The 24782-nt window shown below is 45.3% G+C and overlaps 1 protein-coding gene across 1 annotated transcript; it reads left to right on the top strand.

The window, feature by feature from the left end:
* Positions 1-23182: 23182 nt before the first annotated feature.
* On the top strand, positions 23183-24193 carry LOC148502772 (protein CFDP2-like). The gene is made up of 2 exons (XM_088449437.1): positions 23183-23195; positions 23322-24193. The coding sequence occupies exons 1-2, from the start codon at positions 23183-23185 to the stop codon at positions 24191-24193; spliced, it is 885 nt and encodes a 294-aa protein (XP_088305563.1).
* The last annotated feature ends 589 nt before the right edge of the window (positions 24194-24782 follow it).

Raw genomic sequence — 24782 nt, 5'->3', positions numbered from 1 at the left:
AATATTAAGGATACCCCATATTTAACATGAAGGGAATGTAGCAGATATCTCCAAATATCTTTCGCGGTCCTTCCATTTCCGACCACAACGCAGCCCCCCCATGGAGGCTGTTGTGCATTCAGATTTACAGTACTAAGGGGTCTAGTTACTAAGCAGTGTTAGGAGACAGAGTGAAAAGTGATAAGGTGCCAGCCAATCCGCTCCCAACTGTCATCTCACAGGTTGTGTTTGAAAAATGACAGTTGGGAGCTGATTGGCTGGTACCTTATCACTTTCCACTCTGTCTCCTAACACTGCTTAGTAAATAGACCCCTAAGTTCCATAATGTGACACATTCTGGAGCTTGTACCCCTATGGGGTTTCTTTTGGAAAGGGATCTTCTGGATCCCTGTCTGGCGCCCCCCGCTGAACGCATGCGCTGACCGATGGCCGCACTTGCGCAGTAGTTGGGGAGGTCTCGAACCAGGAAGTAGAGTGGTAGCATTACGCTAGGACTTTGCTTCCTGCTCTTCGCTGGAACGGGCTCTTATCAGAGCTCGTCTCCCGGCAATAGGATATTTCTAAATTTGCGTGCAAATGATATTTTCACATTGCGAATTTAGGCGTAAACTTGAGGGATAGTCCCACACTAAGAATCACCTAAACGTATGTATGGGGTTATGGGCATATTAAGTGAGGAGGGGGCCCATGTGAAGTCTCCTTCTGGGCCCCCTGAGGCACAAGTGAGTAGACGCTACGCTTTGTCAAATGTGCAGGTCTCCGAAAAAATGGTGCAGTGGCCATTTTACCGGTGATTTTTCTTCTACTGCACATGCAGAGATCACTGGGGAAATGGCTGCTGCGTCAATTTCCCGGTGATTTGCGCTGCTACTGCCCCATGGGACTACTGATAGGTAAGTATTACAGAACATGGGAGAAGGATGTGCGGTGTAGGCCCCCCTGCACCCAGGGGCGTATCTACAATGGGTGCAGGGTGTGCTGGGAACACGGGCCCCTGGGTCCAGGGGGGCCCCGCACCGCACACCCTGCACCCATAATATTACTTACCTCTCCGGAGTCCTACGTCGGAGCGGGGTTCCGGCGTTGTAAAACTACCGGAAAATGGCTGCGGCGGCCATTTTTACGTCGTTTGCGCATGTGCAGTACAGGGAAAATGGCCACCGCGGCCATTTTCCCGGTGCCCTGTGCATACACTATAGACTCTGGGCACACTCTAGTGCCCAGAGTCTATAACTCCTACGCTGGCCGCGCACAGATCAGTGCGCCGCCGGACGGAGATGAGGGGGCCCGTGTCGGAGCCTGCACCCGGGCCCCCTCCTCTCTAGAAATGCCCCTGCCTGCACCCATTATAGATACACCACTGTATGAGGGACTGCAGCAGGTATCGGAAATATCTAAAGGGGATACATTCAATATCACGGCGCAGTGGAAGGTGTGTGCGGTTTTCAGCAAAACCGAACTGCTCACCTATAGTACGCAGGCACTTATAGTTCTACAAATGCCTGCATACCCAAGCAGTTTTTTTTTTACCATGGCTTGCTAAGACTAATAGTGTCATGATACTCTCTTTTTTTGCAGTCACCAGTAATTAATAACCAGTCTATTTTCACACTATTCTCTAGTTGAATCAGACAAAAAGAAATAATAATAAAAAAACATTGCGGAGGTGTTTAGGTTTTTAGCATCCACTTAAAAAAAATTGATAATAAACAAGCCATTAAATAAATATAATACAGAATGTACCTAACAAACAAAGGGAGCCGAGCGTGGTGTTTATTTATGAGAAATTACACTCATGTTCCAGTAAAGTTAACTCAATAAAGCCCTCTAACGGTAGACGTACCTGTTCATTGATTTTCTATTTTTGCAAGAGAACCATTATTAATAAGTCATGTATGAAAAGTACAGTATAATGCCACTCAATAAGGTTTTCGCCATAAGGGATAAAAGACTGGTCTCATTTTCACATATCTGCAGCGGCATGTTCATTACTTACAAAGCATACATAAAATATAAAACAAGATTGAAAAACAAAAAGTTACAAAAAAATTTCTTACAAACAAATGTGAATATTCCTAATCTTTGACTTTGTCCGGCCTCCCACCCTCTGACCAGGTTCCGATACCTTGATATTTGAACTTGTTACATGTATATGACGGACATTTAACAAGTTCGACGAACAATTGTCTTTTTTGAACAGACTCGAGCCAAGTGCCTGATTCAGACCCGTTCGCTAGGATACGTTTGCACGCAGCCGTCAGCAGCCTGAGTATGCAAATCCCACGATCGCTAGCAAGAAATTAGCACGCCCACTATGTATTGCCGTGCAATCGCGGTATGTATTTAGACACACGCCAGCCTGACACAAGGCGCCCACTTTCCCTTAGTAACACATGTCATCTCCAGGAAGTGTATTAAACAATCGGTAACAGTGGCAAATGCAGGATTTCTAGAGGGGGGTTTCCAAATGTTCGATTTTAGAGTGAGTGTGGCCAGTCAATGAAGAGGGCATAATTAGCAGTTAACCAGCTTTAATATGCGTCATACAAAGTGTATTGTGTGTCAATAATTCCAGCAGACACAGGACCAGCGATCACAGTAAGCCATTAGGTGCGGCAGTAGGTCCATCCTGCCTGAGCTGAATGTTTTTATTTTAAATGTGGGCACCATTCCAAGAACATGCAGCACTAGTAAAATTATATTATATTACTATTTCTATTGTGGTAATGGTGTGGGCTGGGGAGGGGGGTTTCCAGGCAGATGGAAACCCCCCCTGCGTTTGCCTATGGGTAACATCGAGTAACATCGGACCCATATGCAGCACTTGTGGCTGACCATACCCTACTGCAAGCACTGTGAGTGCTGCTGTGTTTAATTCAGCCATGTGACGTGTATGCTGACGCTGCATCTTAATTATGCACACCCCTGAAACGGCGTTCAGACGCACAGACACGCCTGCGTTCGCACAACCACACCCCCGTTACCATCGACCAACCCGTCACCACCCACAAACGGTTCGTTCTGTCACTCATGCCTGCAGAGCGTCTATGTAGAGGGTGCGAACGCTTCCTGATCGCATGAATTAGTTCGCGCACTGCATCTTGTATGCATGCGCAGATTGCAAACATCGGCAGGCTACATGCGAACGCAGCCTAGCTAACGGGTCTGAATCAGGCCCCAAAGTCCAAACTTTCAAACTTCAAAGGTTGAGAATTTCCAATAATTCTTTGAACTTTTTTTCTTCAACGTGTTTGATAAACCATGTTCAGGACTGCTGAAACGTCTCTACTGTCCTCATGGCGCAACAGGCATACAAAGGCTTCACACCAATGTGCAGATATATTACCCATGTATTGCAGATGTTTTGCACCCTGTATTATACTGCAAGTGGATGTATTGCTCATTTATGCGTGACTGACACAAACACAGGGCGCAACGGAGCGAAATGGTTCACACTAATAAGCGCTTTGCCCTGCGGCACACTATTTCGGGTCCTGCTTTTCAGTGGGTTCTCATCACCTCATTCTACTTTTACTATGCAATAATAGTACCCTGTCCTCCAATGCTACTAAGGTCACCCCTTGTGTGGAACACAGGGCATCAGCTACTCCACAGGTTCTCAAACTTGGTCCTCAGGACCCCAAACAGTGCATGTTTTCCAGGTCTCCTCACAGAATCACAAGTGAAATAATTAGCTCCACTTGTGGATCAATTAAAAGGTGTCAGTGAGTAATGACTACACCTTTGCTCCTACTCGGTGACCTAGAAAACGTGACCTGTGTGGGGTCCTGAGGACAGAGTTTGAGAATGACTGAGCTACTCCTAATCAGCAATTGCACCTACTGTAGTTACGTCCTTAGGAAAATTGCTCTGGGGCCCTAAAGTCCTAGTTACACAATAGCTGAGGTGTGACACAGCCATGGTTCGGTAGCCATAATGGATGAAATTAACACCTGTTATGTGTCTCCAGCAAATTAAGGAGATGACTCTGAGGTGCTCGCAAAGTGGCTGTAAATCCGGGGAGCCGCGGAAGCCACATTTTCTTGCTTATGCTAATGCTGGCTTCCGTGCAAATAATATAGGGGATCCCAGGGGCAAATGCAGGATTTCTAGAGGGGGGGTTTCCAAATGCTTGATTTTTTTATTTCAGATATAGGCACAGCATTGGAGCAAGTCCGGGAGTCTGGGGGAGCAGCAGAAGCACCTAGCACTGTACTGGACATATATGTACATATTGGTCTCATTATGCACTGGATAGTCTATTATTATACAGTATTAATAATTAACCCTATTGGTGGTCTATAGCAGTGCATGTTTTCCAGATCTCCTAGTTGGTGAACAGGTGTATTTATTACTGGCTGACACATGTTAAAAGATCCACAGGTGGTGCTAATTATTTAATTTGTGATACTGAGAACATGCAGCACTAGTAAAATTCTGTTATATTACTATTTCTATTGTGGTTATAGTGTGGGCTGGGAAGGGGGGTTTCAGGCAACTGGAAACCCCGCCTGCGTTTTCCTATGGATCCTGCATGTGCAAGTGGAAACCCGCGCCGCCCATTTTATGCCAACTGCTGCAACTGTCATCATTAGTACTGGCACGTGCTCCAGCCCAATGCTAGGTGCAAGAGATCTGTCAGAAACAGGCTTCCCTTCCCTGTATTACGCAAAACTCAGAATCGCGCAGAGCTTTTGATACATGAACACAACACTCCCACAAGTCAGGGTGCGATCGCCGTCTCACTGCACCGAAATGCCCAATATCACAGAAAAATAGATCCGGCCAGAACAAAGACGGACATGTGCAAAAATGAGTACATTGGCATCTGTGCAGGTGCCGTACAATTCACCATTCAGAATTCACCATTTTGGAGTCTCCATCAAAATGGCCAAAATCAAACCTGTTCACCTGTCAGAAATGTCGCTATACTTTTAAAATCAATCTAAAACTTTGAGAAATTTCACTGATTTAGAACCGATTTGCTAAATCAGTCCCAGGAAAGATGCACGCCCATATGGCACATCTTTACTGGTAACGTACTCCCAAACGCTCCTCAAAACCTGTCTCCCAATTATGACAAATTGGGCCATGTGCTGCTCCACCCAAAGCACAACCAGATATGCCCGGACCGCACGTTTTGTCATGATACCGATCCGCTTTTCCTTTCTAATTCTTGCAGTAAGTTGGAATTCAGAAGCCAGTCTTTCTCTGACAGCGATTCACAATCATTTTTCATGCTATGATTAATCATTATTATCTTTTATTTTTAAGGCAACACAAAGTGTCAGCAGCGCAACACCAGGAATATACATAGTAATAGTGGGTCTGATTTAGGAGTGCACCACAGCGAGCGTGCGTGAATCGCGATTGCAGTGGATATGTAGAGCCTCCGTTCGGGGGTGGAGAGAGGGGGTGGTCGGAGGAACGCAGGCGTGCCTGTGCGTTTGAACGCCGTTACAAGGGCGTGCATAATTAAGCCCCTGCGATTGCATATGCAGCCAGAGGTCTAGATGGCGACTGGATGTTTCGCAGTTTGTGAGTCAGGGTCAGCTCAACCACAACTGTGCGTATGGGTCCGATGTTTCTCAATGTTACCGATGTTTTTTGCTGACTTGCGGATGTATGCAATGTGAAGGGGAGCGGCTTTATAGACTGGTGGGCGCCTTGGTATAGTGCTGCGATCGCATTCATTTGCATAATTTTGCAGCGGCTGGGTGCGAGCGTCTGCAGACTTGTGAATCTAGCTGAATGGTGCCCTAGAGCCACAGCCGGTGGACGTCTCTGTACGAATCCCATCGGCTGCAGCAGAAGCGGTCGCGCTGCGTAAAAAGGTCGCAGTCGCAGCTGCATTAAAGTCCACCACTTAATCAGGCCCAGTGCAATACAGTGTCAATTGCCATATCTTAGAAGCCTCCCTGCAGCATCATTCTTACTGCAAGAAATCAAATGAGATAGATGGAAAATCAGGGAAACTTCTCTTCGGTACCATTAAATTGTATTACACACATGCCATTCCGTCCACGTAGCTTTAACTTCTGTTCTTCTTAAGACTTCACCATCAGCCTCTCAGACTGAGCCCGCGTTGCTTCGGGCTACTTGTGCGCCTATAGTCACATACACTTGTAGCAGACAATCAGTGTTCTAGAGTCTACAGAGAACTGGCCTCTGATATCTGCAGCCGCTCTTCCATTAGGGGATGTTAGCATTTCCAGCTTTGCAAGTTATAATAGCAAATAGCAGGCATGTGAAATCAATGCCAAAGCCCTGATAAGAGTCGGAAGGAGAATAGACACGTCAGCGAATTCTGCTGGGAACAGAGATGTTTAAAAACAAATACAGAGCGTTGTAGGCAAGATATTGCTAAGAGTTATATGCTGCCCATCATGCATCGTACACACCTAAAATGCATACGTAGCTACACTTCGCATCTAGCTACCTAGCCAGGGGACATAGGATAAGCAGAAGATAAATACAGTAATGGCGTTTTCATGTAAGTTCAACTTCGCCTACTGTAAGTTCTTGCGCTGGTCTCCATAGCATCCAGGGGTCTTCTCAAAATAACAAATCGACACCCGGAACAGAACTGACTGTAAAGATGTATGTGTGACCACGGCTATTGACTGGAGACCCCACGTGGGAAACTGTTAGTAGCCAGAGCCGCTAGCCGATCAGCAAGCGCTAAATGTAAAGTGACCCACTAATGCCACCGCAGCTGGGAATTTGTGCGCAGTGGCTGTGCGAAACTATGCAGCTGCCAGGATTTGTATTTAGGCGCCCACCAGCGGCTTCGCAAATCCAAGCGACTGCGTATCAAGATACAGCATCGGTTGCAGATAAATCTACAATCAGCCTTCTGAGTAACCCTATGTTCACCCTATAGAACTGGGGCACTGGAGCTATTTTTACTGCACATAGGATCACAATTGCAGGATGAGACTCGCACTGCAGACAGACGTGCACGCCTGTGTTTGAGTTGTCACCTCCCTGTTGCCGCCCAGAAACTGTCCCTGCCTTTCAATCACTTTGCAAATAAATCCTCACTGCGAGCAACAACGGTTATGAAACTTGACGCATGCGCAGTGCGACTCAGATGCATACTCAGATTACCGGTAATCGCTAAACTGAGTCAAAGTCGGCACTGGGTCCATCTCTGAATCAGGCCCTGTGTCACACATCATTGGTCATCTCAATTCCGCGAGCATTATAAAGAGTTTAGTGCACTACATTGGCCTCCACAGTACAGTGAGCTCAATGGCTGGAGAGGCACACATGGAGATGGATCTGAGTGCTGGGAGCCAGTCACACCACCTACTCACTGTAGCTCTCCCCTCACTACACTAAGCTTCAGTGTCCATTGATTCTCCTACCTGCATCACTGTGTCTTCTCTTGCTGCTGCTCTCTGAGCTCCGATCTCTAGACATTGCAGTGCTCTTCCTGGTCACATGACACATCCAAGGTGTCCATCAGTGCTCAAGGCAAGCCCCCCCATACTCAGAGGCATGCCTCTATTAGCTCTCTTTCTGTGCAGCTTACTTTCCCATGGGTGGCCCCACCCCCAGCTCTGCAAGCAGTGTCTGACTATACAGAAGTGAGGCTGAGCTTTCTCTGCCTCATCTGTCATCTCCCTGCAGTCCCAGGGAGCTCCACAAAGGTGGTGAGTGTTAACTATAAAAATTATTGCAATAAACAAAGATGTTTATAAGTTATAAATATCTTATTTGTATTATTCTAATAATTTTTATATCAAATCTCAGGAGTATGACAGGAGAGGCTCTGCACGTCCCTGTAGAGCAGCACAGGGATGTGGTGGTATGGCGGATCCGCAGCATAAATGTGCAGCTGACATACCTCTAGTAAACTTATGAATCTCTTGTTGGTGCTGGAGTGATAATATGCATAAAAAAAATAATACATAATTAAATCACTATGACTAGCTGATGTAAGGAATGGGGCTACTGGGCCACCAAAAAAAACAATCAATCAAAACCTGCGCTCAGTCTACCGATGAAATCTGTCAAAGATGATTGAAATTGTTACTATGGAAACAAGATGGAAATGTATAAGAAAACCTTGTGTGTTGCTGTACACAAATAAATGTAAAAAATACAACATCACTTTATTAAAACAGACAAGTGTACAAAATAGACAAACAGATTCTGCAGATCTGTAATGAAATACAAAGTTTTCTTTTCAAAGGAAGATATGACATGTGACAGACAATATGTAAATACTATTCAAGGGAATACTGGCTTTAATATGATCAAATACAAGTCTCAGATGACATAGGGGCCGGAATCAGTATGTTATACCGCAAGCGGCACGGCTGGCGGTTCAAATCCCGATAGTGGAAGCCCGGAGGGGTGAGGATCCCGAAGCTAAATAAGGTAAGTAAAACTAACCCTATTCTACCCCCTAACCCTAACTTAGTGGTGCCTAACCCTAACCTCCCCCCCAAGTGCCTAACCCCGGCCCTAAGTGCCTAAACCTAACTCCCCCATCCCCACAGCCTAAACCTAAGTCTCCCGGGGGGTGCCTAACCCTAACCTCCCCCCGGGGGTGCCTAACCCTAACTCCCCTTCCTCTAGCCTAACCCTAACCCTTCCGGGGGGCTGCCTAACCCTAAGTGCCCCCTGGGAGCCCCTAACCTAACCCTCCCCCCCCGCGGCTATCCGTTCGGTATGCCGGGTGCCGGGCTCCCCGCGTAGGTCTAATGACGTGCATCGGGATTTCAACGCCTGTCATTAGTACCTTGCCGGGATTTGACAGTCGGGAAGCCGACGGTCGCAATGCCGACCGCCGGCTTCCTGACTACATCCCACAGGTGCCCATTTACCACAATCCGCATACAAAACGCTGTTGTGATATGAAAAATATGCCGCTGGTCGCAATGCGATAGGTAATAATATTGTATGAATGTATGAATATGGAGTTACCGGGACAGAGCTTGCAGGGGAATCAATTCTCCGCGCTTGTTTGTTGCCAGTGTGGGGCCGCAACTGTGCTGAGCATAGTATTTTTAAATTTTTTTGGGGGGTGGGGGCGTGGAGTTCTCAACGGCTCTAACTCTAAGGGGTGATGCAGAGCTGAGCACAAGTGGGCGGGGTTGTGTGCATGTTTTAGTGCGTATGCTTAGTTGCCTGTGCATGTTTGTGAGCGTAGCGCTTGATTTGATACTTACAGTCATCGTAAATGCGCACTTGCATGTGCCCTATCCTTGGCAAGAAAGATCTGTCTGAAAATAGGCGCATGTACACTTTCCCCTTCTCTGCATAGCCCATAATTTTATCACTGCGCCCTCACTGCACTTTTCCTTCATGAGAAAGCTCAGCTGCAGCTTGGTTACGCCCGTTCAGTGGAGAAGCAACGGAAATGCACATAACGGCATCGCCTGAGTATGTGCAAGGTGAAGACAGGCAAGATCATATACTACTATCCCGGAAGTTGCGAGAGGCTCCCGAATGTTCGGGTAGTCCCCCGCACTCCTGGAAGACTGCCCGGATCTCCTGCATAACACTCACTTCCTAGTGAAGAGGACAGGCTGAGGAGATAATTGCGGCTCTGTATATGTATGGAGGGGGTGGGGCTAAATGCATCAAACACATGGGATTTAGCTCCACCCCCTCCTCTAGGTCCTGCGAATCGTGGCAGCTTACCATGACGGGGGTATGGCCTAATGACATAGGAGCCCAGCCCCGCCCTCCCAAAGCGATCAGCTGAGGAGATATAAAAAGTCTACAAGTATGGGCAAGATATGCTCCGCAAACAGGAGGAAGGGTCTAATTACTCCATACGTAGGTATGCACCTGGTTCTGCTTTAGGAAACTGCTCGTAACCTCGCTGTGTCCCCACTTATGCGGGTCCACATGTAAATACACTGAGTGGAAAGCCCAGCCTACTCGCCCTTTAGGGCCAACCCCTTCATTAATTAAATTTTTCCATTTTCCCCTAAAAAAGCAGCTCAGCCAAGCCTAATAAATGCCTAATCAATGCCAAATAAATAATAACAGTGATGACATATTGAATGAATTTGGATGGTAGAGCTCTGGATTTCAGTGGCCATTTCTGAGACGTAACATGGGTTGGCTAGGCAGATGCAGTAGCGCTGGCCAGGACGCCATGATGAGATGGAGTAATCACACCCGCCATAGGACTGGTGCAAGTTTGGATGATGCAGCGATGGTCCGTCTAAAGACGCACCGAGACAGATTAGCCTGGCAGCATTTCAGTATGAAGAGACTCTGAAGCGACATTAGCAGAAAGATGCAGCCGCACGATGGCGAATTTCCCACTAGGCATGTGCGTAGGAGCGGCACGGCATGGCCGCCCACTGCACATAAATAAATTTTTACCTGCTGCCTGCGCCAGTGCAGTGAACAACAGGGCCAGACATGTACAGGGTCCGATCTTCTGGTGATGGCTCCTCTGTCTTCAAAGCAGGGCAATAAAGTTTTTTCTTGTTTATTTATTGTGGCGCAGCTATTGGGCGCCGTCTGTCACAGCTATTGGGCGCAGTCTGTCACAGCTATTGGGCGCAGTCTGTCACAGCTATTGGGCGCAGTCTGTCACAGCTATTGGGCGCCGTCTGTGACAGCTATTGGGCGTAGTCTGTCACAGCTATTGGGCGCAGTCTGTCACAGCTATTGGGCGACTCTGCAGCAGCCATGCTTAACCCCCCCCCATGCACCAATCCTCTGCATCAGAGCATCAGCCGGGAGATCGGGGTGGTGGGGCGCGGTGATAATGTTGTACCTAGGGGCCTGACTCTTAAATCCGCCGCTGCAGCTGCATCTGCTTCCACATCTGATTCAGGCCCTAGAACCCTCTTCACCATACAAAATACACCTGGAACGTGCAAAAGACGTCGAATAGAAGTATAGGTTGAGTACAAGGCGGTGGGAGAAAGGGGCTCTGTGGTGATTGTCTAATACAGGAAAGACCATTAAATACCTCTCACAGGGGTCTATTCATCATTACATAATTAGTTCTGTTTAAAAAAGTGTTTGGAGGCATTCATAACGTCTCACTTCTGGAAAGCTGTTTTTGTTTGCGGAGTCAGCTTTTCGGAAAAGTGATCCTTTACCCCCTACACCTGCAGTGTTTCTATGGATTTCCCCCCCACCGGTGCCCCCCCTAATCTCGCTCCTGTGTGTAAAGCTCCCCCATCCTTTCCCCAGTGTCCGCTCTCCCCTTTCCCAGTCGCTGTCTCCCGTACCCCGCATTCTATCCCCGGTGCGGTGTCCGTTCTCTTCCCCCAAAGCATGAAATGTGTTCCAACGCCTGAAGATGCTGTTTTTGGGGGTCTGATCGAATTTCTCATATGCATGAAGCCCAGGAATGTGATATATTCCGTGTGTGCCATGTGCCCCCTATATGTTAAATGTTACATGTGTCATTTGTACTGGGCCGACTAATTCTGATGGCATCCCTACACACACACACGCGCGTGTACAGTATAGTGATGTTTATTTTTGTAACGGAGGTAAATAGTCCATTGGGTCCCGTGAGAAGCTGCTAATATAGTGAACTATTTAAATCTGTTGCTAAATTTTTGCTGGTGGTATCCTTGCATTAAAGGTATCTTTAAGCGTGGGAAAACCGGCAAAGCTCCCGCACCTCCTTCCTCTCCCTCAAAGACATTTAAATGAAGCGTGTACCATGTGTCAGGTAAAAATTAGAATAATAGATTTACTGATCTGTAGGACACTTCAATCATTATATTAATAATATCTGTATATGAAGAGAAAGTTTTGAGCAGTATCTGGATTCCATCAGCACGAAACAATGCTTCCGAAGACAATAGAAGGAAATATTACATCTTACTAAAATAGATGTGTCATAAGCAGATCCAGGGAACAAAAAGACATTTTACAAAATGAACTCACGTATTAATTGAATAATAACCAGAGTTAGAATAGAACGATGGTGTTACCAATTAGTCACACCTTTTGTCAAGCATGTCTCATAATCATTTTCCAATCAGTCATAATCACGTTTGAACTGCTCAAACACAGGAAAGAGTTTTATACTTTCTAATGAATAGAATCCGGATGAGAACTTTGGGTGGTCTCAGTACTTCTATTTCCCCATACCACAGTATCCCTACCTCGGGGTCTCTGAAGATAGGGATGGCCATTGGTGGGTTAAACATTGAAGGCCACCATCGATGCTACCATTGGCGGTATAAAACCATAGACGGGAAACCACCAATGGTTTCTCCCCATCGATGGTCATCCCTGCTCTATTGCTCATGGGGCAGCGGGCCAATCAGAGGTGGAGATGGGGCTTTGCAAGTTGCATCGGGGGAAGAGACCACCAAGGAGGGGGGGGTGGGAATAACATTGCAGGGCTCTGTTCCATCCATGGCAAACCGCTCGCTCATCAATGGTTAATTATCAATTATTGAAACAAGGAAAATCTAGGCGCAATAGAATATAAAGTTGTCCACTATATATACAAATAAACCTAAAGCAGCCACCCACAAAATAGCTCTAACCAACTATTGATGTAAACAGTACAGAATAATACCCCTTTTCCACCTAAATTCCGGGTCTGACCCGGAGTTGGAACAAAGGGCCTGATTCAGAGCCGTTCGCTATTTGCGGTCGTTCGTTCAAAAACAAGGGGTGGCTATTCAAATGATCCGTTCGCAAATTGCAGTCTGTTCACACCTCTAAGTCTGAACGAGCGAGCAAAACATACGCTCGTTTATTTGATAAAAACGCCCCCTGGCCGCACGCACCATACGTCATGTCCGCTATTTATTAGATTAATCGAGTACATCGTACAGCGTATGAACTGCTCGCTATTCTTGTGGTTGGTGTTTTCAACCGCTATTTTGCGAGCAGTTCTGAGTTAAAAAAAACCAAGTGACGTGGTCAATGATGCTGCTGTCTTAATTATGCACTCCCTTAAAACGCCCGTTTTGACCTATAAGGACGAATGCGAAGGGATCTCCACTCCCCGTTTTCAAGCACCTTCCCCTGTTACCACCCACATACGCCTCATTCTGTCACTCAAAATAGCAGGCACTCGCTATATTGCGTACAAATGATTTTCGGCCGCACTGACTGGTTTGCGCATGCGTACTAAAAACCGTACGCATGCGCAGATGTGCGAACATCGCTCGGAACGAGCGTACTGCCGCTAGCGAGTGGCTCTGAATGAGGGCCAAAGTTCCTATCGGTATAAAACCCGGAATTTTGCCGGCGCTGACTCGGGATATTGCCGAGTCAGCGCCGCTCACACCGCAGTCGGGTCTGCATAGACCCGGCTTTTGCGGAGTGAAAGTGGACGCTTGGAGATGATGTCATCTCCAAGCGCCACTGAAGCCGGACCAATCGGCCGGCTAGCAGCGCACTCCAGGTCATCGTGATCCGGAGTGCGCTGTTCTCATAGCAGGGTTTAACGGGCTACGCCCGTGTTAAACCCTGCTAGTTATACCCCTTTTACACCAGAGCAAAAACCTGGGTTTTTGCTGGGTCTACCCGGGTCGCAGCTCAGTGTAAAAGGGTCCCTGAAAAATAACCTGGGTCAAGTGACCCTGCAATCCAACCCAGGTAGCTACCAGGGTTGGACCCAGGATGGACCCAGGTAATGGTGCAGTGTAAACGGTGCAACCCGGGTTATCTGACCTGGATCATGCCTAAAATGAGCGGATTGGTGGTTGTGGAGCATTCACCTCCCACTTTTTATGACCTCACAGGTTTAGCAGGGCAGACCTGAGTTCAGTGTGAACAGGGCTGACCTGGGAGTAACCCTGATCAAAGGTGCAGTGTAAATGGGTCTGACCTGGGTCTGACCAGGGTTGGAACCATGTCCAAAAACCCAGGTCGGACCTGGGTTTTTGGTGGAAAAGAGGTATTACCTGGGTTGGATTGCCGGGTCACTCGACCCGGCGATCCAACCCTCTGCCCTTTTACACCAGAGAGCTGTCCGGGTTAACCCTTCAAAAACCCGGGTTTTAGCTCCGGTGTAAAAGGGGTATAAGTGAACTCAATTTCAGTCACTTAAGGGTGCGCTTAGTAAAATCATAAATAATACATTTAATAAAAAGACAAAACAAGGCATAACATTAGACATAAACTGAAGAGAAAAATTATTGCAATAATCACATATAATGAAGCATGAATCACCTCCCACTTTTTATGACCTCACTAGTTTAGCAGGGCAGACCCTGGTTCAGTGTGAACGGGTCTGACCTGAGAATAACCCAGGTCATTGGTGCTGTGTAAACGGTGTATGACCTGGGTCTGACCTGGGTTGGAACCTTGTCTGAAAACCCAGATCGGACCCAGGTTTTTGGTGGAAAAGAGGTATTACAGTATTTTCTGGTGGCTAGTTCACAATACAGATCATAGATGGTTAACAATAATCGATAATTGGTACAGAATAAGTGAACTCAATTTCAGTCACTTAAGGGTGCGCTTAGCAAAATCATAAATAATACATTTATTAAAAAGACAAAACAAGGCATAACATTAGACATGAAACAGATACAAAAATTATTGCAATCCTCACATATAATGAAGCATAAATGTTTAAAAAAACTAACCAATCACTGGTAATAAAAATTGTACTTCCACTGGTTCTAGATGATTGTGTCCACTTTTAAATACAAACAGGATAAGAGCTGCAGTTAATTAGGGCTCTATTTACTACAATCCGCATATTGAATGTGGATTGTAGTGTGATATTACCGAGTGAATTCGCATTGCGAATTCAGGCAATATCACAGGGATTTACTATAAATCCCTTGCAGGGACAGAGCTTGCGATAAAGCTCTGTCCCTGCGGATCCCATCCGCACTCTAGTCGCGGTATTTTCGGAAAAAATACCGCGACTAAGAGCCCGCGCATGCGCCGACCGACCACCGCTACTACCCCCCCACCGATGCTAAGCCCCGCCCCCGGCGCTAAGCCCCGCCCCCGCGATCGCGGACCCCCGCAACCCCCCCTTCTCCCCCCCCGCGACCCCCCCTCCCTTCATTACACTTACCTGCATCCTCCTGGCCTCCGGTGATCTTCTCCGGGCTTCCCGATCAGGTGATCTCCCATACTGCACTGGGACCCGATCACCTGATGACCGGGCCCCAGTGCACTGTGGGAGACCAGCTGACCGGAGAGGAGCCATCACCGGAGGCCCGATCACCGGTCCCTGGATTCAGGTAAGGAAAAAAAAAAATGTTTAATTTTTTTTTCTTTTTTTTACAGTAATCAGCTTGCAGTCTACTTAGACCACATAGCTGATTACTGGTACCGGCTCCCGCCTCTGCTCTCCCCGTTAGAGCAGAGTGGGAGCCCGGTAACCGGGGGAGACCCTGGATAACGCCACCTCCAGGTGGCGTTATTATCACAGGGTTTCCCCCGGTATTTTTTTACAATTTATTTTTAGTAACTTTGGTCGGATCACATTTCCCATTACAATTATGGGAAATGCGATCTGCTTTACTAAAAATAAGTGATACTGGGGGTTGGAGTAGAATTTTACTAATTCTACTCCAATTGCCCTGTAATAACTACAGGTGAAACTAAAATAATGTGAAAAGGGTGTGAAAACACCCTTTTTCACTTTATTTTAGTAAAAATAATGTTAATAAATAGAGCCCTTAGTGTCCTTAGCCGCATAATACTTGACTTAAACTTTAAACTTGAACAGTGTTATTATGAAAAATTGTAGCAATGGTACGTAAATCCCGTAGCAGCAATAAGGTTAGAACTTGATATAATGTCTGTGGCCCAAAAACAGCTATAGCAAAAAACTTATTTGTGAATAGCTTATAACAGCAGGATCAAGGTGTGGCAAGGTAGGCCAATAAAACATGCCAGTTCTTACATGGAGATCATAGTCCCGGTAAAATTACCCAGTTCACAGTTCCCACACGAGGCCTGGGGGGATAAGACTGGTCCGGTAACAGCTGTCCGCTGTTTAGCGTCTCCTAACCAGGCAAAAATCAGTAATCCGGCTCCTGGTCCAGCTGCAGATATAAATCACAGGAGCCACAAAGGATAATGCCACACACCTTGTAGTGAGGTCCGCTGTGCTGTGACATTCAAAGCAGGAACACAAACCCTCCAGATGGAAACAGTGTTATGGTCAAACAGTAGATGGGTAATAGTAGACAGTCCCTGACTAGTTTCTCCGTCATGTGATGGTTTTTACAAAGGTTTAGTATACCAGAGTCTCAAACAGAGGTGTCTAAAATACCCATCCTTGCTCTAAGAACCAATCCAAATCTTCATTTTGTTTGAATGTGAACCCTAGAGCCTCAATGGCTCAACAAAAAAGAGATGCACACAGATCCCTAGACCTGGGTTCAACTCCCAACATAGACAGCAATATACAATTTTCTTTTCAAACAAAACATCAAAATAATAGAATAGTAAACACCATATTCAAAGGAAATAAATTTGTCTAGAGCTCTTAGTTGGAACAATAGTTGCATTATATATATAATAGATCATTTAAAGAAAATATTCTTAAAATATGCTCACAGACCATAGGCCTCATTAGCTCAACAAGACACGAGACCGCACACAGTACACAGAGACCTGGGTTCGATACCCGGCACTAACTTCTGTAGATGCACCCAAATATCATCTCATTTTAATCTAAGAAATTATATTCAACTATAGCAATTTAGTAACAAGGTAATCCAATAAAGATGGAATAGAGAATACTTTACCTAGATGTTATTAAGTTCAATATTCTCATTGAGCCCCCCTGGTGTCAAAGTGCCCATTGCAAATATCCAATAAGCCTCTCTTCGGGCTAATTTAACAAAACGATCCCCTCCCCTAGAAGTAGGTGGAATATATTCCATCCCTTGTAATGAGAGTGTCAGGATGCGGCCTGGGATCGGCCGCTACTCATCTCTGCGCAGGTGTCCAGAAGCTGGGAGTGGAGTTGAGTGGTGACTGAGTATTCTCCCTGGGGTCTGCTAGGGCTTCCATGAGTGCGTCCTCGTTTCCGGGGTGCCGGGCATAGGCGCAGCCATGTTGGCTCATATCACCTGACTAGTCTCTCCCAATGATAGTCCTGTGGTCACTCAACTGATCCTCTGATCCAATGATCAGCCACCCAGGGGTATTTAAGTCTGACTCCAGAAACAAGTAACTGCTCCAGTAACAAGTAACACTGGATAATTGGCTGAGACAAGATCAGCTTAAATAAGAATCTGCACGATGCCATTTTGCGAATGGCCGCCTAGCGCCATTTTAAGTTACAATTCACAAGCTCAGTACATATGGCAATGTTTTAATAATCCTTTCAGAAACCATACCCTGATGTATCTTAGGACAACCTTGCATAAAAAAATACCAAAACAAACACAGTATTCACGCAGAGTCTAGAAAAACAGCTTCCTGAGAAAAGTAATTCGAAAAGACAATACACCAGGAACTGTGGGTGTTTTTGCATGCAAAGGGAGAGACCCCACATGTGGACAGGTGTAGCTGTGGCAATTGTAATATGGCCCAGAATTTGACTGAATGAACAATGGTAAGAAATCTGCTTGAAAAGAAGTGACACAGGTATCCTAATTAGACAGAAGAAAGCTTTCAAACTCACTCTCAGACAAAATGGCACCAGCAATCGGCAGGGGGTCTCCACCCTGTTTGAGAGTGAAGCTCACTGCCCATAACACATTGCATTGCAGTTTAAAAATGTTAGTAAGGTATGATATATATATATATGTGTATATATATATATATATGTATATATATATATAAAATCCATCATATATAGAATCACATGCATAAACACCGCACATTATGCACAGTTGCGCTGTTAACATGTCGCACATTAGCGAATGCATAATACCCCGCATGAGAACGCTGTTTATTAGCTTTGTGCATACGCATCTGCACCAAGTTAACTAGCGTCTTTTCCCAAACCCCTAATACTTACACACTGCACATTCATGTAAAAGGTTCCATAGCTTCAAAGTATAAGATTCAAGTTTTATCCATTTATTACTAATCTTGTGAAATAAAAGATTATTTGGTATCTAAGGTTTAGTACATGATAAGCAAACAGTGGTGTTGCACTGATCGTAGAGAGTTAAAACACTAAAATGTACTTTGTAAAATGAACAGCTTAGATTTGCATGCAGGGGGAATAGAGGAGACAATAGGCTGTCGGAGGCTGACTGTGTCCATTTGAATCAACCTGTTAAATATCCTGTAACAGATGCACCCGCACTGGGAACCAATGAAACCATGCCAAACTTTTCTATTGTATAGTCTATTTCTGTAAGGGTATATATATGTGTGTTGACCCCAATCTGGAAACTTCATGCTGATGCTGTTGATGGAGGTTTCTTGTTGATGCCGGAATCTGGTCCCAGAAAGGCGTGCGTATGTATAACTGTACCTTGGGTCTGTATAATTTCTTTGCGCTAAATTGTACTTAGATCACAGCGTGTAACTATCTGTACTTTGCTTGAATAATACTTTGTGCTTTGGAAACACATGTTCAAGGTCTGAAGTCTTTACTTTACTGTATGACTGCGTACGCAAATAGCGTCAATTTTAGAAGGTATAAGCAGGAGCGTATAGAGGTTTAAATTCAGTATCCTTACCGTATATAATAAAATGGTCAGAGGTTTACCACAATATATATGATTCCCCGTATATAATAATATGGTCAGAGGTTTACCACACTACAAATGGTTCCCTGTATATAATAATATGGTCAGAGGCTTACCACAATATATATGGTTCCCCGTATATAATAAAATGGTCAGAGGCTTACCACACTACATATGGTTCCCTGTATATAATAATATGGTCAGAGGTTTACCACAATACATATGGTTCCCCGTATATAATATGGTCAGAGGCTTACCACAATACATATGGTTCCCCGTATATAATAAAATGGTCAGAGGCTTACAACACTACATATGGTTCCTCGTATATAATAATATGGTCAGAGGCTTACCACAATACATATGGTTCCCCGTATATGATAATATAGTCAGAGATTTAACACACTACATATGGTTCCCTGTATATAATAATATAGTCAGAGGCTTACCACAATACATATAGTTCCCCGTATATAATAAAATGGTCAGAGGTTTACCACAATACATATGGTTCCCCGTATATAATAAAATGGTCAGAGGTTTACCACAATACATATGGTTCCCCGTATATAATAACATGGTCAGAGGTTTACCATAATACATATGGTTCCCCGAATGTAATAAAATGGTCAGAGGTTTACCACAATACATATGGTTCCTCGTATATAATAATATTGTCAGAGGCTTACCACAATACATATGGTTCCCCGAATATAATAAAATGGTCAGAGGTTTACCACAATACATATGGTTCCCCGTATATAATAATATGGTCAGAGGTTTACCACAATACATATGGTTCCCTGTATATAATAATATGGTCAGAGGTTTACAACAATACATATGGTTCCCCGTATATAATAATATGATCAGAGGTTTACCACAATACATATGGTTCCCCGAATATAATAATATGGTCAGAGGTTTACCACAATACATATGGTTCCCCGTATATAATAATATGGTCAGAGGCTTACCACAACACATATGGTTCCCCGTATATAATAATATGGTCAGACACTTACCACAACACATATGGTTCCCCGTATATAATAATATGGTCAGACACTTACCACAACACATATGGTTCCCCGTATATAATAATATGGTCAGACACTTACCACAACACATATGGTTCCCCGTATATAATAATATGATCAGACACTTACCACAACACATATGGTTCCTCGTATATAATAATATGGTCAGACACTTACCACAATACATATGGTTCCCCGTATATAATAATATGGTCAGACACTTACCACAACACATATGGTTCCTCGTATATAATAATATGGTCAGACACTTACCACAATACATATGGTTCCCCGTATATAATAATATGGTCAGGCCCTTACCACAACACATATGGTTCCTCGTATATAATAAAATGACTTGCAGCAAATATCGGAGAATTCTATGGGGCTGCAATGTGCCGGTATGCAGCAAGCTCCTAAACGCGAGACTCTCCAGATCTTCTGTATGATAGGCAATGCCAGCTATACATATAGAAGTCTTTGGGCATCTTTACACACAAGCCCCCGAAGACGGACCCAAAGGACACCTCTCTGTCCCCCTGACAATTGCGATGGCCGCACATGCGCAAAAGGACTTCCCGCTCATAAACCCGGAGGTGAGAACTTCGCAAGAGACCGCTCTTATAGGAAGATCTGTCCCAGGAGGCAGGTATATATGCAGACCAGCATTATCAAACTGCATGCTATAGAGGGCAGAATGCATCGTCTAGTACAGTATATGCAATACGTCCCATACTGGGTATGCTCTGCATATAGGAGAGTATACACACAGGGGAGTTTTTTTTTTTTAAGCTTGGAGAGAGATAAGGTACCAACCAATCAGCTCCTAACTGTAATTTTTCAAACACAACCTGTAAAGTGACAGTTCGGAGCTGATTGGTTGGTACTTTGTCACTCTCCTCTTTATCTCTCTCCAAGCTTTGATAAATCTCCCCTTTAGGGCCAAATTCAATTAGAGGCGAAAAGCCACGATCAGCGAAAAAGCGTTCGCTGGTGCGTTGTTTTCGCCACAATCCCGGGTATCGCCTTATTCAATTCCAGGACGTTTTCGCATGTGCAAAAAGGCCATAGGCAAAAACAGGCGTAAAAGTTTCGCCACCCAGAAGCAGGTGAAAAGTTGTGCAAAATCCCTATTTTGGGCTAAAAATGTGGAGACTTGGGGCCTGATTCAGACCCGGACGCTATTTGCGTCCGCTCGCTGGCTAAAAGGGGCCGGCTATTTAAATCAAGTGCTCACACTGTGTCGCGTAAAGCCGCCCACTAAGTAATAGCGAGCGGCCGCACTATGCGCTCGCACCTGTATAAAGACGCCCCTTTGCCACTTGCAACACACGTCATCTCCGGCAGTTGGAGGATTAATCGGGAACATGGAGAGCCATCGGAGCTGCTCGCAGCGCTTGTGGTAGCCTTTTCCCACCACAACATTGCGAGCAGTTCAGGCTAAAATACAACCCAGTCACGTGTGTAATGACGCTACTTTGCTAATTATGCACACCCATTAAACGCCATTCTGACAGTCGGGCACACCTGCGTTCGCAAAACCACACCCCCGTTTTCAAGCACCTTCCCGTTACTACCCACAAACGGCACTATATGTCACTCAAAATAGCAGCCCGACTGCGGGCTACGGGTGCGCAATTTCCCATCGCAATGACTGGTTTGCGACTCATAAGCATGCGCAGATTGCGAAAAATCGCTCAATGCGAGTGAGCGCAGCATAGCGTCCGGGTCTGAATCAGGCCCTTGGTTCAGAACCCTTTAGACAACCCCCTCCCCTAATGACTAATTAGGCAAAAAAAATAAAATAAAAAAAAATATATATATATATATATTTTGGGATGAAAATGTAAAAAGTGTTTGAAAATGGGTAATAAAGTACTGGGTCTGGTATTTTGGGGGCTGTATGGTGGGGACAGGTGTTTTTAGGATTGCAGGGGGCTGCAGCAGGTGTTTTTTTAAGTTTTTTAAAAGGCACTTTAGAGACCCAAAAATTTACTAGTACCCATTTAAATGTACCCCCAATTTAACTACAGCAGATATATTTCACAAAAGAAATTGCTTTAGATAATTTTTCCACACTTATACAAATATGCATATAACAGCTCTTTGACTCAATATAAGATCCCTAATTAATTTTATTAGGGCTATTAATATTGATTTCCAGGGTCAGTTAGGCTTTTTAGGGGGTAGAGACTGATTTCCCCAAAAGAGGATGTCCTTTTAGATAGTTTTGCCATTAGCACATATGCATTTTCGCCTGTTGTGGAATGAAATAGGGTGAAAAGTGGGAGCGCGCATTGTGAAAGTACAGTATACCAAAACTTCGCGAATGAGGCGAACAGATTACAACGGCGAATGCATTTCACCAGCCGCAACGTTTCGCCTCTAATTGAATTCGGCCCTTAGTTCCTGTTCACTCTATAAAATGGGAGCAATTATGGCCGAATTGCATTTAACTCTGCACAAGCCCCTAAGCCTTCATCTATTCATCTAGTGACCTACTCATGAGCTTTCACATGATTAAGGATGTTACTGGTTTATACTGTTCAGTTCTTGTGCTGGGGAAGTGGTGCCACAACCAGAGTCTGCATCGTCTACTGATACACTTACAGCTGGGCAGCCAACACGTAACATACGTGTGTCAAATGTTTATGGGAAACTGACTGCATGTCTGCTCCATAGGAGACAGTAGGTAATCCATGACTTCTGCCTCTACGAGCAGCGACGTTTCTGGGCTCCCTGTCTCCTGACTTCATAGCAATCTCACATTCCAGCCTCTGACATCTGCATCATTCAGTATCCCATTGGCAGTAACTTCAAATAGTGTTCATCAGCTTTAGTACAAACCATATACTGGACATGCGCGCGGCAGCCATTCCTCCTCTCCGGGGGCCGGCACCGCCGCACAGCAGGTGGCCAACCTCCTGACCGCCGGTGTAGTGCCCTAAAAACAGGACTGTCCGCTGAAATCGGGAATGGCTGGGAGGGGTGCGCCCTCTATGGGGTGGCAACCCTGTTCGACCGCACTGGTCGAACATACCTCGAGCCTGCCCTGACCTTTGCTTTAGTGCCAGAGTAGTTGGTCTCCTGTGTTCCTGTCGGATTTCCTGTGTAACTGACCTTTGGCTTGTCTCACGTTCCTGCCCCTTCGCATTTCACCCTGGCCTCGAAATTGTCATGACCGTTTCCCTGTCTATTAATCTGTGCCTTATCTGGCTGACCATTACCGGACCGAATTCTGTGACACTTCCTATTAGCTTCTGTATTATCAGCAGCCTGTCACACCAGGAAAATGGGCAGGAGGGGACCTGCATGCCCCTTGCAACAAAGCCCATACTCCTATGCGGGGGTCTTGGTGAAAACTCTAGGCCATGTAGCACCAGTCCTAGCTAACTCACCTTTCCAGTGTGTGTGTCCCCAGCCATGTAGTTGTCAACAGCTACGTGCCGTTCCCAAGCCCAGATAAATGGAGAGGGGTGGAGAAAGAAATGGCAAACTACTCCACTATTACTGCCAAAATACTTTATGGATCACAAACAATCGCTTTCGAATATGGTGCTGGAAGGTGGGCCTCCTGGGCCAGAAGGCACCCAACTTCCTACCAGGGAAGAACAACGATGACCTGCGAGTAACTCCAGCATTTATGATGTGGATCGGATAAAGCCGCCAAGACTCAGTTATGCTGATGCAGCTTCAAGCGAAAGAAAACGTCTGCATATTATTAATGCTCACAACATCGGAACATGGAACGTCCGTGGCATGAACACGGGCAAACTGAATATCGTTAAAAGGGAGATGGAACTTCTAAATATCGATATCCTTGGTGTCAGCGAACTTCATTGGATTGGCAGTGGATACTTTAACAGCGATAATTATGCAGTTTACTACTCCAGTAACGACAACATCAGACGTAATGGAGTAGCTGTCATCATGAAAAAGAAAATCGGCAAGTCCGTTCAGGGGTTCAGTGCAATCAACGACAGACTCATGTCCGTTCGTTTCTACGGGAAACCTCATACTATCACACTGCTGCAGGTTTATGCGCCCACTTCAGATGCAACAGAAGAGGATATTGAACAATTTTATGCAGACCTCCAACAAGCAGTCGACCAAATTCTTACTAAAGACATCATCTTTGTTGCTGGAGATTTCAATGCAAAAGTAGGCGAAGGAGAAGAGCCACTGGTCACTGGAAAATTTGGTTTAGGAGAACGGAATGAGACCGGGGACCGACTGGTTCAGTTCTGTCAAGAAAATCGGCTACTGATCATGAACACGTGGTTTGAACAGCCTAAACGCTGCTTATACATATGGACATCTCCTAACAGTCAACATCGCAATCAGATAGACTACTTTCTCTGCCAACAACAATGGAAGAGCTCAATACAAGCAGTTAAAACACTCCCAGGTGCGGATTGTGGCTCTGACCATCAGCTACTCGTCGCTAAAGTGAAACTCCGGTTCAACACCATCAAAAGGAAGTCTACAATGCGACGTTTTGATACCAACAATATTCCAGCACAATATGGAATAGAGGTAAAAAAAAACGATTTGAACTGCTGAGTACAACTGGAAAAGACCCAGACAATCGGTGGGAAGAAATGAAAGCAATCATAATGGATGAATCGAAAAAATTTGTTCCGTATAAAGGACCAGCAAAGTAATCGCAATGGTTATCAGATGGGTCGATTGAAATTTCAAGAAAGAGACGAACAGGCAAGGCCTCTGGCAATAGTATCGAATTCAAATAGCTAAATGCGGAATTTCAGAGAGTAGCGAAACAAGATAAGGAACGTTACTGGAATGAACAGTGCACAAAATTGGAAGAGTCAAACAAGCAAGGCCACATTCGTGAACTGTTCGCCTTTGTGAAGCAGGCACGTGCACCATTTACATCACGCAAAGCAGCGACCATCAAAGACCGGAATGGTAAAATCCTACTGAATGAAGACCAAATCAAGCACAGGTGGAAGGAATACACAATGGAATCATATGCAGGCAATCGACCAAATCAGCCAATCCGCCAGGAAAACCCAAGCGAGTATGAACCAGATGTTCTAGAGGAGGAGGTTGCCTGGGCTTTAAAACAACTACCAAACGGGAAAGCCCCAGGCGTCGATGGTTTACAAGCCGAATTACTCAAGCTGGTACC

This window comes from Taudactylus pleione, unplaced genomic scaffold (genome assembly GCF_031769625.1).
Source record: "Taudactylus pleione unplaced genomic scaffold, aTauple2 ptg000484l, whole genome shotgun sequence".
NCBI lineage: Eukaryota > Metazoa > Chordata > Amphibia > Anura > Myobatrachidae > Taudactylus > Taudactylus pleione.
The sequence above is the reverse complement of the archived record's forward strand: the minus strand, read 5'-3'. Positions and strand labels throughout refer to the sequence as shown.